The 13,373-nt window shown below is 38.7% G+C and overlaps 2 protein-coding genes across 2 annotated transcripts; one reads left to right on the top strand and one right to left on the bottom strand.

The window, feature by feature from the left end:
• Positions 1-771: 771 nt before the first annotated feature.
• On the bottom strand, positions 772-2,716 carry LOC122061123 (nematode resistance protein-like HSPRO2). Its single transcript, XM_042624318.1, has one exon. It carries the CDS (start codon positions 2,398-2,400, stop codon positions 949-951), a length of 1,452 nt encoding a protein of 483 aa, XP_042480252.1. The 5' UTR covers positions 2,401-2,716; the 3' UTR covers positions 772-948.
• Positions 2,717-8,611: 5,895 nt separating this feature from the next.
• Positions 8,612-13,363, top strand: LOC122060824 (cell division control protein 6 homolog B-like). Its single transcript, XM_042623916.1, has 10 exons — positions 8,612-9,028; positions 9,134-9,218; positions 9,418-9,638; positions 10,121-10,195; positions 10,270-10,376; positions 10,557-10,663; positions 10,825-10,884; positions 12,119-12,192; positions 12,995-13,045; positions 13,298-13,363. Exons 1-10 carry the CDS (start codon positions 8,762-8,764, stop codon positions 13,361-13,363), a joined length of 1,113 nt encoding a protein of 370 aa, XP_042479850.1. The 5' UTR covers positions 8,612-8,761.
• The last annotated feature ends 10 nt before the right edge of the window (positions 13,364-13,373 follow it).

The raw sequence follows: 13,373 nt of genomic DNA, 5'->3' as shown, positions 1-13,373 counted from the left end.
GAAATCTCATTAGGTAATCCACTAAAGATTTATGAAACTAGTATCTTTAAAGGGGGAGGGTTTTATAGACGATAAATTCAGTACTGCAACAGTGGGAGTCAATGAAACATATTTGAAAACATCAACAAAAACAGGAATTGCACTTCCATGAGAACGAGGGTCATTATTTTGTCACACATTAATATGAGTACAATACACTAATATATAATCCGAATGACATCAATCACTGGACATTGAAACCCATAATATTTAATAGCAAGATAAAAATCTCTCAATATAAACTGGGTTTTGGGGCTATGGAGTATACCCGTTTGTTGGTAAATTATGAAGAGTTTCAGCAGCAGAGGAGAGAGGAGAATTCTGGATGAAACACACAATTTAAAACGCGCGTGACTGTTGAGTCACGGAATGCCGATGACATTCATCGTCTTCAGAACGTCAACCTGCACTTTAGGCCTGGGACCAGGACCACGGCTTTTTTAAGCTTTTTAGTGGTCTTTGAGGTGGACGATTACAGTGGCCATCTATAAACAAATAAATAAATGCTTACAAGATTTGTTGGCCTGTGTCACTGTGTGGGTCTGTGGGGGTAGGAAGAAGTAGCTTTCAACTGACCCCGAAGGTCTGTTCTAGCAAATCTTTGCCCAAGACCTGAAGCTGAGGGTGATGCAAAGCCTCTGGATGTATTACGTCCTCATCAACCATCACCTCAACCAATCCTGCTTTCTTTATGAGTTTGGGATGGAAGGAAGGAAGGAAGGAAGGACGGACTAGTTATTGAATGGAAAAGAATTCATTTGAATAGAATTGATTTTACAGAATTTCTAAATACAATATCGATTAGTTTATCTCAATAAGTATAACCCACAAAATAATTAAGAATTTTCTATTTAACTGTTTGTAATCATCATCTCTGGAACTGCTTCTCTGCATCTTCCAATGTCTCTATTAATGTTTCGTCCGAACTCTCCGATTCGATCCATTCGAACTCGTCATTCCAGTCTTGTAATGCCAAAAATCCCCTAGAAAAGTCTTTGCCGCATCCAAACTCGGGAAGTATGTTGGTTCCAAGAAGATCTGCATCAACGCATCGCTAGATTCCGCAGAGACCACTCCTCTGTTCCCCTTCACTTCCAAGCTTCCCATCACTATCATGATAAGTTGTCGATACGAGAAGAAGAACAACTTTAAAGCCGATTCGATTGATTGCAACGCCTGTAGTAGGTGAATTCTCCCGACATCTTCATTCCCGTGGCCATGGTAGACCTTCATGGCTGCTTCTTGAATTCTCGGCCCTCCTTTTGGGTCCACTTCCACGCCTAAAATTTTTGGGACCTTGTGCTTCAGATCCTTCGAAGCTCTCGTGATTTCAATCAATCCCTTGGATCTAAAGCAGAAAGCTTCCGATTCCGAGTTTGCTTTAATCGCGAGTTGACTCTTGAGTCGGAGAAAATCGTCCGGGTCCACCATAAGGAGGAGATCTTCGATCTCTGCCAGAAGTTTCCAGATTCGCTCTAGTAGCCAACAATCGCTCGCTGCTTTTTCGAATTCTTGGCCATCGATCCTTTTTCCGATCCGTGCGTGAAGCTCCCGTGACGCGTGTATCCACGATTCCAATATCTGATGCGTGGTGAAGAGCGCCTGGTTCTCATAGTTCCCGAGGGTCCTTTGATCGGAATCGGATGGGCTTTTCTTTAGCGAATGGAGATCGGACGGTCTACAGATTAGGTCGTATTCGAGCAGAGGTTTGCCGGCGAGGTTGGGTTCTCCCAAACCCAACGTGAATGGGCACCTCCGCAATGCGCACTCGATGGAGAAGAGGATCTTCTCAGCCATGACTTCAGTTTTTTGCCACGTGCCAAGCCGAGGGAGCAAGCTACCCTCGCTGGTCCGACTTACAACGGTTGTCTCTCCGTGAATCTTCCACACCTCGGCCGAGCTCCCATCTCTGGCTAAAACACCGTTGGATGTGCTGAGATCGACGATCGGAACAGTTCCACGTGTGTCGGCGGCCTCTTCTCCATCTTCTAAAAGGAGAGCGATAATCTCGATCTGGGTGGAAGTAAGTGACTCGAGGCGGCGCCTCCACTCGTGGCCATTCACGTACGGTCGTGGGTCGGCTTGCACCACCGATATAAGGCGAAACGTGATTTCCAAGGCTTGCAACGCTGGTTTGATAAGTGGTTCGTTGTTCCAGTTGGGGAAGCCTCTGGAGGTCCAGAGCTTCGAGAGCTCTGGGAGACGAAAGTAGTGGTCGTAAGCGGAGCAGGAAGAGGCAGAAGCAGGTGAAATATCGGCGGCGCGAATCGGAGATGGGACTGAAACACGTGGCTTGTTGGACAGTTTGGGAGAGGAGATACCTGAGGATACCATCTCCGATTTCCAGTCCAGATCGACCATTTTCAAAACTCAGAACTGGATAATATTAATTGGATGACGAGAGATTGCTTTGAGAGGAAGATTGAGATTGAGGGAGGGAATAAGGAGTAGGATGTTATATATAATAATCCCTTTAAGAGGAGGATGGAAAGAGAGAGAGGGAGGATGTGTGAAAGGAGAAGGAATTTCCAAGCTGCGGCTGTCAAGGAAAATAAAGAGCAAAAGCCGAACATAACAGCAAAGCTTATCCAGAATTACCTAATCCAGTATGCTAATGTAAATACGATTATTTCCAATTTTCCAAGAGCTCCGCCTCTGAAAAGTATAATTTTTTATTGAAGTTGACGAAACTACCCTCGTTGAAGGACGCCGGCTATATTAGACCGTTGCGACTTTGGTCTGGTCGTTATTGTAATAGTTGGGACGACTTTTGACCCATTCCGAGTCCTGACTCCTGAGTCCTGCGTGATCAGTGAGGGCCGGCTCAAGGAATAAAAACATGTTCCGGATAAGCTTTCCTAGTTGCTTAACCTTGGATGCTTCCAGCCTTCCACCGTGTTCCACACCCAGTGACTCAGCCAGACCAAGGGTTCAAGAGAGTCTCATACTAGAAAGTAGAAATCCAAGTCGGATCTGGCCCAAAATATTATACTTAAAGAGCGGAAGGGACCGAAAAACTGGGCCAGCTAGCGGTGTTTCCTAATTCCTTTTTAACATGTGAAGACTCGAAAACTCTCCCGTGTTTCATGGGAAAACGACGGCACCCATCTTTTAAAGGTTAAGCGTTAAAGAGAATCTTTCGGCTCTGCTATCTATGGTTTTCTTTTTATGTTTTTTAGGGGAGTGGATCGGGTGAATGTCCACTAAAGAAGCCCCGACTCCGAGCCCCGAGTGGGGGCATTCTCGTCTTTTGAGGAAGATGTCGGGTTCTTTTTTACCAGGTATGATTTTGGATAAGTAAGGATAATTAAGGGTTGGACTTTGGAGTCGTCATCCGATTCGCACAAATCGTTAAAGATTGGAACTCGAAAGGCAGCAAGGACGGCGATGGCACTGGATCTGGATACAGAGTTACAGACTATAGAAAGCGGTGCCCTGTTGGATCATGGATGCCCATGCTTTCAGGGCCTGGATGGGAGCCACGTGTCAAAAAATTATAACATTCAGAAAACCCAACCGAGCTTAGTGGCGTCCAGCTCGGCATCGTTATTGTTTTTGCCACGATAATTACGCGGCCAAGCACGTGACTCTGCTGTATCTTTCTTTGGCTTCCTAACTCCGACCTGTCGGAGAAGACTTGGGCAGATATAGGTTCGATGGGTCGGTGCGGGATTGACGGCCTGGATCCTCCCATGACAGTTGGATCGTGACGTTTCTTTTAGTTACACGTTTTGTTGAGATAGGTGTCGGTTTATCAATTTAAACAGGGAAATCCACCGTCACACGCTGCCACCCATATGTGTCCTCCTAAGATCTGAATGGTTGGATTGGAATCTTGAAAAATTGATGCATCTCTGATTCAAGGAACGGTCGTTCACGTAACAGAGCCACCAACCGCCGATCTTGATTTTTCTATTCAGAGAAGATTCGGTACAAGTAGGGTTCCTTATTCAAAAATATGTCAGCGCAAGCCCGCAATGAGCCTGAATAAAAAAGGCCATGGCCAGGATATACCCTAGGCAGGGCTAGGGTTAAGAGTTTTTGGCCCTAAATCAGAGCAAAGATTGAGCCATGACTGAGGCCAGCCCGACCCAATCATGTCTTCTTCTTCTCATTAGTTTGGCCTAGCGGCCCTAGCCACAACATCGCCCTCCCTATAGTTAGAGCCAATCTAGCTCAGCTTGCCCAACCTAATCCTAAAGAGGTTGCATTTTTTAAGGAATAAATTAGGGTTGTGAAAAGTCCGGCACAATCCGTCCCTGTTGTAGTGTAACTCAGATCCGATTCAATGTGACAACAAAAAAACTTGTTGATGACTTTTGAGTTGAGAAGTCAAAAAAAGTTGGTCAATTTGGTCCAATGCCGATTTCCTCGCAATGGAGGAAGATGGCATGTTGGCGTTTAACCAGTAACATTCCAGAGTTTGCATTCTAATTCCACTACTTTCTGTCATTCAACGACTATGTCTCCTCCGTGTATGTATAATTCTAGCCACGTGTTACATATTTATGGGATAAGATCAACAAAAAACTGGATTTTTCTACATAAATAGAAAGGGATATTTAACTGAAGGATTTCATCAAAGGACTGATAATATTTAAAAAAAATAAATAAACGTAATTAAAGCATTTGCATTAGCTCCTGTCACCTTTTTTAAGCTCTATCTGTTATAACCAAATTTTCAGCTTTAATGAAATAAAATATGTAAAAAGTTGTTCGGCACTAAAGTCATTTTTCATACAATGTGAGGAAATAATTATTATTTTATTTTTTTTGTTGGATAAATGAGCATGCCGATAATAAATAGTAAAATTTATATAAATATAACCCTAAAATGATGTAGAAGATAATGAATAAACAATAACAAATAATGCACACAAATTTTACGAGGTTAAGTAAGATTGTCTACGTCCTTGGTGATATAAGATCCTGCTTCAATATTAATGAATAATAGGGTTATAGCGTTCGTCTTTCACACCTCTCAATATTGCTTGCATTGCAGAGAAAAAAAAAACCTTAGCTATAAATATATAGCAGGACCGTCGTCCTGCCTGTCGATGTGCTGCACCAGTATTCACTGGATTAAACTGTGATAGAATACAAGACATCGTACACCAACAAAACTGTGGTTGAATGATAGGGTGGGAGGGGGAAGAGGGGGAAAAAAAAACTCAACAAGGGAGGGAAAATAATTAAACATCTAACGAAAAACTCTCCATGTGAATAATCGTGTAATGTTGAGATAAGTCTCTAAATTTGGTAAATGAGAAAAAGCTATTTAAGCCTAATGTGTATACTTGATCTGCCTCTTCACTTTTACTATATTGTTCATCTATCTAATGTTCAACAGGATGTATCATTTTATTGGAGTAGAAAAAAAGAAAAAGGTGATCAATTATTTAGTCTGACTAATTTTTAATGGGATAAAGTTTTATATTCAAGGGCAACCCTTGCACCATTGACATAGGGGTGCACAATGACCAGTCCCCTCTGAGGTTGCACACCCTTGTGTATAGGTATATCGCGTTCAGTCATAACACAATTGCTCATCTTTAATATTGAATCTAGGTTATACAAAACTTGTTAAATTATAGTTCTAGCTTTTAAGCCATGATTAAGGACAAGATGAAAGAGCAGTACATTTGGGTGTTTTTTCAATCTCGAATTATAGCGGTAGGATCAAAACCCTTTTTATCTTTTATTATCTAGGTGCTAAGTGGCAGAATTTAGACTTTGTGAGCTTCCAGAACCCATCAAATGCCTACAATTCAATAATCTGGTCAACTTCCTTTTGGCCACCAATCAATATTTTTTCAATGTGCTTCTCCAACCCTCAAAAATGAGATTCTTAGATCTCGTAAAAAAATGAACTTTAGTCAATATTAATTGTTATTTCTTCTTTTAGCTATTGGTTCTTAGATGAGTAACCTAAAAGCGTCTTCAATGCAGTCTAAATATTCATCAAGTGGCATATTAGAAGGGTTCCAATTTTTGTGGGGTAAATAACTTTAAGATTCACTTACTCACATATCAAGTTTCAATCTAAATAATAAAATATAATTTTCAAAAATAATTATGAGAAAATTTACATTAGTAATTTGTGTATGAAAATCGTAAACAATTATACATGGAAACTGCAAGTCAATACATTAATTTTTGGTTGAATTCGTTGGGAGATTGTAATATGCTTAAACACTCCTATTGGTTCTAGTGATGCCAACCAAGGACAATTAGGAGTCAACTTGATCTACACAAATTGATGATAGACTTGAAATATTGTGAGGATAGTCTTTGAGAATATAAACACATTTGTTATGTAAGTGTGGAAAGGCTTTCATATTCTAAGAAGCTCACGATGTACTGTTTTTTGTTTTCTTGGTAAGGTTCACGATGTACTTTGTTGGAGAAACAGGCATTAATTAAGCCTATATTCAGCGGATGCATGTATCGAAGAGCAACAGGGAAGCCAACAGTCACAACTACAAGTTTCGTCAAGCTGTAATTATTTGAGAATTGATAAAAAAAAAAAAAGTTCATAGAATTATAAATCTTGATCGTATCTCAATCAACCTAGATGCCCTTTATACATATGTAATAAGTCATCCATAATGTATAGGAGATCAAGTGAATTGAGCTTTCCTGAAGCCACCATGAAGAACGAATTCGGTCAACCATGGATCATCGTGCTTTGATGGGTGCCAAGGAATAGTGAAAGTATTTTAAACATATAATAAATAGGGATTGTAATACTGACAATAAATTGGTGGGTGTTTCTTTACTGTGGGTGATGGACAACTTTCTCCTTCATGGTTCTCTCTTAATTATTTTTACATATCAAATTTTCCTTTACCCTCGTCCCATGACAAAAGAGGATTTTCTTCACTACCATCAGATGACATTGGAAAAAGTAATTTTAAATTCATAAATAGAGGTGAAGGTGTAATGATGATATAAGATTCTAATAATGACATCGTATCATGGGTACAAAGGAATTCACTATGAGTAAGAAAAACTTAGTTCGTTAACCTTGGATTGAAGCTTTTATGTTAACTTAGGCTATGCTTAGATATCAAAAAATATAAATAAAATTGGATCTAAACTTTTGATTGGGGTTTGGATAACCATGGAACGAATGAAATACTATGCATTTAAATTTAAAATTGCTTTGATTGTGCTTTTTTGTTCTCATATGGCAACAGAACATTTAAAAAATTGTGAATCATTCTTGGGATGAAGAATTCAGCACGTCAGCCCAATGAAAGAGCATGTGGAAGTATCTTCAATGCAACAAGCATTGTAATCTTTTCACACTTGCCTATATTTGAACATAACCAAATAAGCAGGGGATCTAAACTTTTGATTGGAGTTCCGTATGTATGTATGTGTATATATATATATATATATATATAGATTGTAGAAAACGAATAACTTTTTGTAGAAATTTTTTCTATAAATACCTATTTATTATATATTTAACATACAGAGTTGAGTTGGGTTGAGACTTCAACCCAAACCCAGCCCAACCTGACCTCGGATTTGAAATTCTCAACACTAGCCCACCCTGTGAGTTGAAATCTCAGCCTAAGTTTTGATCAAGCTCAGGGCAAGTTCAGGCTAACTAGAGTTTTTTGATATCCCTTTTTTTTTTTTTTTGGTTACTCAAAGTGCCTATAAATATATTAAAGATGAATATAATAAAAAAAAAAAAAAAAAAGGGATATAACTCGTCTTACCAACCTAGAAGAGACAATTCACAATATCACTCTCAAAATCCATAAGAAAAAACCTATAAAAAAAAATACATTATAAAGACTTGTTAAATCAACTTTGTACAATTGAATGATGCAATAAATAATCTAAGATCAATTGGAAGAGGATCATTACCATGAAAAATCGAATTTATTGTAAACTAACTTGCAAAATTAGCTAACTAATCTGTTGTTCGATTGTGTTTCTCGAAATGAAAAATAAGATATAGACTCTCAGAGAATTGCAGAGATTCATAACTTTCTATAACCAATATTAATAGCTCCACAAATTACAGGATCTTTTGTTAATTAGCTTAAGTAGTTAAATTTAACATAAAAATTGAAGAGACCCAATTCCCCATACAATCTCAAGCCATCTCTAATGATTCCTAACTCGGCCATTGAATTTAAAAATACCTCATAAACGCCAAAAACTGAGGAAGAACATTAAGAACTGAATTTGAAATTCTACCCCTTGTCCTCCCTGGTGAAACGGATCGCTTTGAGCTTGATGAAGCTAAGGAAGTTACATTAGAGGACAGCCAAAAAGTGGTTCAAGACATGAGAGTGAAGACAAAGTAATACTAAGGTGTTGCAATGGTTTTCTTTTCTTAACCAATTCATATAAAAGGAAACAACAAGAGCCTTTTTTTTTTTTTTCAATCTTAGTGCCATGTCGCAACGTAGTCGCTTGGCTTCTCCACCAGCACAAGGACCAATGACCAATGAGAGGAATTTAACCAGAAACAGCTGCGGGTGAAGAATTACTTTCCTTCATTTGTATTATTGTATACGTTAGCGCCTTGACACGACGAAGGGCGGGAAATGCAACTGATATGGTTTCTTTTTCCCGCTCAAAGCAACCATGCTCCCCCGCTCACATTTATCTACATTAACGTGCCCCATTCAAAACCCTAGACTAGAAAACCACGACCCCTACAATCGTCAGCTCTTTGAGTTAATTGAACCCTAATATGCCGACCATAATTGGAAATGGATCCTCTGTATTTTATGATGCAGTTGATTCCGGCGGCAGAGACGCTGCCATGGAGAAGAAATCCATCGGAATAGACAAATCCGCTAATATGCGATCCAAACAGCATTCGACGGCTCAAAAGAGGCGGTTGAGATCTGAAAGTGAGCTTTGCAGTTCAATCTCCACTCCATCGAAGTCTTGTTCTCCGAAGAAATGGAAATCGCCTCGTAAATGCATTAGTAGTAGCCCAAGCACTAATGGAAACGTGGGTTATAGTTTCAATGGTTCCGTTTCTACAAATTTTAATTATTCCTAATTGTGTTTCTCCTCTCACATTCAGTAAAATTGGTTCGATCTGTTTTTCTTGCAGGAAAACAGGGCCCTCAGAACAACCAAATCTCCCCGGAAAAGGTTATCCGATAGTTTTCCGCAGAACTCAAAATGGAATCCTAAAGGTAAGCTCGATTTCTTGTACTGATATCCTCGCACTCTTTTAATTGATCGCAAAGCGTATATCTCAATTGCTCGTTGTTTAATGGCGCCGTAATTGATCTCGAGTTATCTGTGCTCTCTTCTCAATTATTTTTATACGTTTCTTGTTGATCATGCTTTTTTTTTTTTTCCCTATTTTAATTTTATTATAACCACATCCAGATCCCTACCAGATGAGAATTGTGAAGGAAGCACTGCATGTGTCGACGGCACAGTCTATTATTGTGTGCCGGGAAGAGGAGCAGAAACGGGTATTGGAGTTCTGCAAGGCGTGTATTGAGCAGCAGAAAGCAGGGAGTCTATACGCCTGTGGTTGTCCAGGGACAGGAAAAACATTGTCCATGGAGAAAGTTAAACAGTCGTTGCTAGAATGGATAAATGAGGTAAAATATTTCATTCTCTTCGGATAGCTTAAAATGGGGTATCACTAATTCCCTATACAGCCATACATTAGTATCTGGAAGAAATTGTGTATCTGTTACATGGATATACTTCATCAGTTGGAGGTTCTCTGTCACAGCATGTGCATTAAGAGTTAAGAACTGGATTTGTTTCTCCTTCAAAATTTCTAAGCCGCACTGAAACCTATTGGGTAATTCCTTACCACCCAAAATGAAGATTTTTGGTCACTCGCTTGTATGTCTTTCTCATTTACAAAAGGGCTTTATTTGATTAGATGGTTGAAATCTTCCACTGGCGACTTTTTGTTGAAGACTTGTAAGATAATTCCTGTTAGTGGGAACAGTTGGATGGTGAATTCCAACACCAAACCCTAGTTGTGTCACCTATGTTTTTTCTTCATCTGTGGCATGTTCCCAAATTTCCCTTGCACTAATTCAGGTTGCTACCTTGATCTCATTTTCAGGAAGGATTTCAATCACCAGATGTATTGGCCATAAATTGTACTTCTCTTTCAAAGACTAGTGACATTTTCAGCAAGGTACTGAAATGCTTATTCCTGTGACTCTGCAAATTCAAGCATCTCATGATCTGATATATTGTTTCTAATGTCAGATATCTGAAAAGCACTGCCCCCGTAAGAAGATCAATGGTTATTCTACTCCTCTGCAGTATCTCCGGAACTTGTTTTCTCAAAAACATCCATCCAGCGAAAAGATGACGTAAGAAAGTCACTTGTGTCACATATGCTAGTTACCCTAATGGAATTTTAATGCAGAGGGGTGTAAACTTCTGCACACAGATCATTTTATTGCATGGTAATTGAAAGACAAGCGGACATGTCATTTTATTTCACCTATTTTGTGCCTTTTTTCTGCTTCAATTAGTATCTTTTGTGACAGGCTTGTGATTGTTGACGAGTTGGATTATTTGATTACAAAAGACGGCTCTGTGCTTCATGATCTTTTCATGCTTACTACTTTTCCTTTCTCCAGATTTATATTAATAGGTAGGTCGGATTCTAAATTTTTTTGCTCATCATTTCAGTTTTTGGTCTTATTTAGCTTAAAATATACTGATATGAAATCTCATAAGCAGCATGTCAAATGCACCAAAAGCACTTGGAAAAGGAAAAGAAAAATGAAGCTCATTTTTATTTTTCTCTTGCAGGAATAGCAAATGCACTGGATCTAGCTGATCGTTTTCTGCCAAAACTGCAATCATTGAATTGTAAGTCTGTCAACTTGCATTATCAGCTTATTTTTTTTTTTACATCATCTATAAGTTGCAGGATTTTGATTTTATCTAATCAAGCTCAAGGAACAAGTAGTTCCTGGTAATCACTAGGGTTTACATGTAACAGATAGATAATCCCGGTGAAAAAGTAGGGTTTCTATGTTCTTATTTTAATTTGAAAAGTGCACCTTAGGAAGAGGGACCAAACCAGATGCCTTTGTCTGCATTTTTGAAGAGAATATCAATGGATGTGCTTCACCCAAAACTGAAATTTTTGGGTCTTATCTTTATCCTGTTCACCTGTTGATTCTTCTTGTATTCTCAGCCTGATGTTTCTGATTGTTGGGAGACTTGTCCCATTTAGGTTAAATTCCATTGTGTTTGGCCAGATACCTTATGGATAGGTACTGTTTAAACTAACCTTTGGCATGACTGTTGTAGTACTTATCTTCAATCTCTCACCCCCCCCCCCCCCCCAAAAAAAAAAAAAAATAATAATAATATTTATACAACTGTTTTCTAAGTTGGATTATCCAGAATAAGTTTCCAATTCATATTGTGTGTTGAATCATTGACTCTTATCTTATGGCAAACCTGAAGTTTCTGGACTAGTAATGACATCAAGGATTACCTTCACGTGGATGAAATATTATACTTGTGTCCATTTGTTTGGTCAAATGTTTGAAAGTTGCAAATGGTCACACCCCCAACCCAACCCTTGAGAGTATTTTTTTTTTTTTGGTAAAAACCCTTTAGAGTAGTTACTTGCAACTAAGGCTTAGTTAATGTGAGTTGGTTCTGAAATTATGTTTTCCATATGAGAGGGTCAATGATGGGGTGGGTGTATTACTTTTTTAACGGTTTGTAGGTTTTATTTAGTTGAAACCCTACCTGAACCTTGAATTTGAAAACAGTCATGCTGTTAGTCTTGAGAAAACATGTCATTCACCATTGGGATGTGTATAATCCAATTGTCAAATCAAGTCGTCCATGTTTCAATCTAAAGTTATGTATGTGAGAGACTCTATCCTTGGTAAAGCCTAAGCAAGCTAGTACAAGCTGAGGAAAAGTTTGGTTAGGCCTCAGCAAAATCAAACTGGAGATTGGTTAGCCTGATTTGCATATTTATTATAAGTTTTTATTTGATATTTTCTCTTGTACTTTCTTACTTTTGGGGGGGGTGGGTGGACTTTATACTTAGTTGTTGATTTCTTCACTCTTGTGCTAGGCAAGCCTGTGGTTATTACTTTTCGAGCCTACTCTAAAGATCAGATACTCAAGATTCTTCAGCAGAGGCTTATGGTAGTTCCTATCAATCTATCTGTTTTTGCATCATAAAATTGTCTTTTATATATGCAATAGTCATCCACTCTCATCTCCATTTTTCATTATTCCTTTACCTTTTTGACGGTAGTTAGAGTTATCATAGGGGAGACTGAAATTGTTTTTCCTTCTCAAGATTGATGACAGTCCTGAGAAATAAGCAGTTGCTGATAATGATTCAACTACCTCCACTTCATTTCTCCGAAGATTACACAGCTTTATCAGGAAAATCAGCCCTTCAAACCTTAAACTAGTGCTTAGAAAATGGCAAGGGACAATTATGATGATTGATGCATGTTTAGAAAACCGTTCCCATCCACAAGGACAGGGTTAGGTGGAGGGGAGAGGTGGTGGAGGAATCTCATTGCTTGGCCTGTGATCTAAATGACATTGACATGATCAAGTAATCGTAAGTACTTAGGCATTAGAAATTCCTCGTGTCAAAGTCTCTTGTTAAGGCGTTAAGCCATAAAGAAATAGAAACCTGGTTCCTTATTGTGGATGCAGCTTTTGGGATGGATTAAGTTTAGGTTGGATCTAAAATAATTGTTCATGGAGTTATTCCTATGAGGGAAGAGTTTGGACCCTTTTGATGCTTCAACTTCTTAAAAAGTTGACATTACTCAACTTAGTAGTGTGTGAATGTGACTTACTCTGACCAATATTTCCTTATATGGCTCTGTTCCTATTATTTTGTTTCTGACAACTTTGTTACTGTATTTCGCCCTAAAGTAAGAGGCAAAAGATATTTGTAGTGACTGAATGCTATTCTGTTCCATAGGCACTTCCATACACTGTCTTTCAACCACAAGCTTTGGAGCTTTGTGCCAGAGTGAGTCCAATTTGTATTTGATCTTCTGTTATTGATCTTTCAATGATTGATTGTATTTCATTCACCTTTTTATCTGTTGTAAAAGGATATCTAAAAAAATGGATTGGTACATGCACAAGGAGATAGGTCGGGATGTTGTTTATTAAAAAAATCTACGACCTTTTGTCCTGGATTCCTATAATATCAATGATTGCAACTTTCAAATAGTGGCATCCTGAAATAATCTTGCTTATAATGTTACGAATATGACAGAAAGTTGCAGCTGTATCCGGAGATATGAGGAAAGCCCTCTCCGTTTGCAGGTCAGTGTTTTGTTGAAGGAATTAAC

This window comes from Macadamia integrifolia, chromosome 14, assembly GCF_013358625.1.
Source record: "Macadamia integrifolia cultivar HAES 741 chromosome 14, SCU_Mint_v3, whole genome shotgun sequence".
NCBI lineage: Eukaryota > Viridiplantae > Streptophyta > Magnoliopsida > Proteales > Proteaceae > Macadamia > Macadamia integrifolia.
Note: the sequence above shows the minus strand (reverse complement) of the source record. Positions and strands in the feature narration are given on the sequence as shown.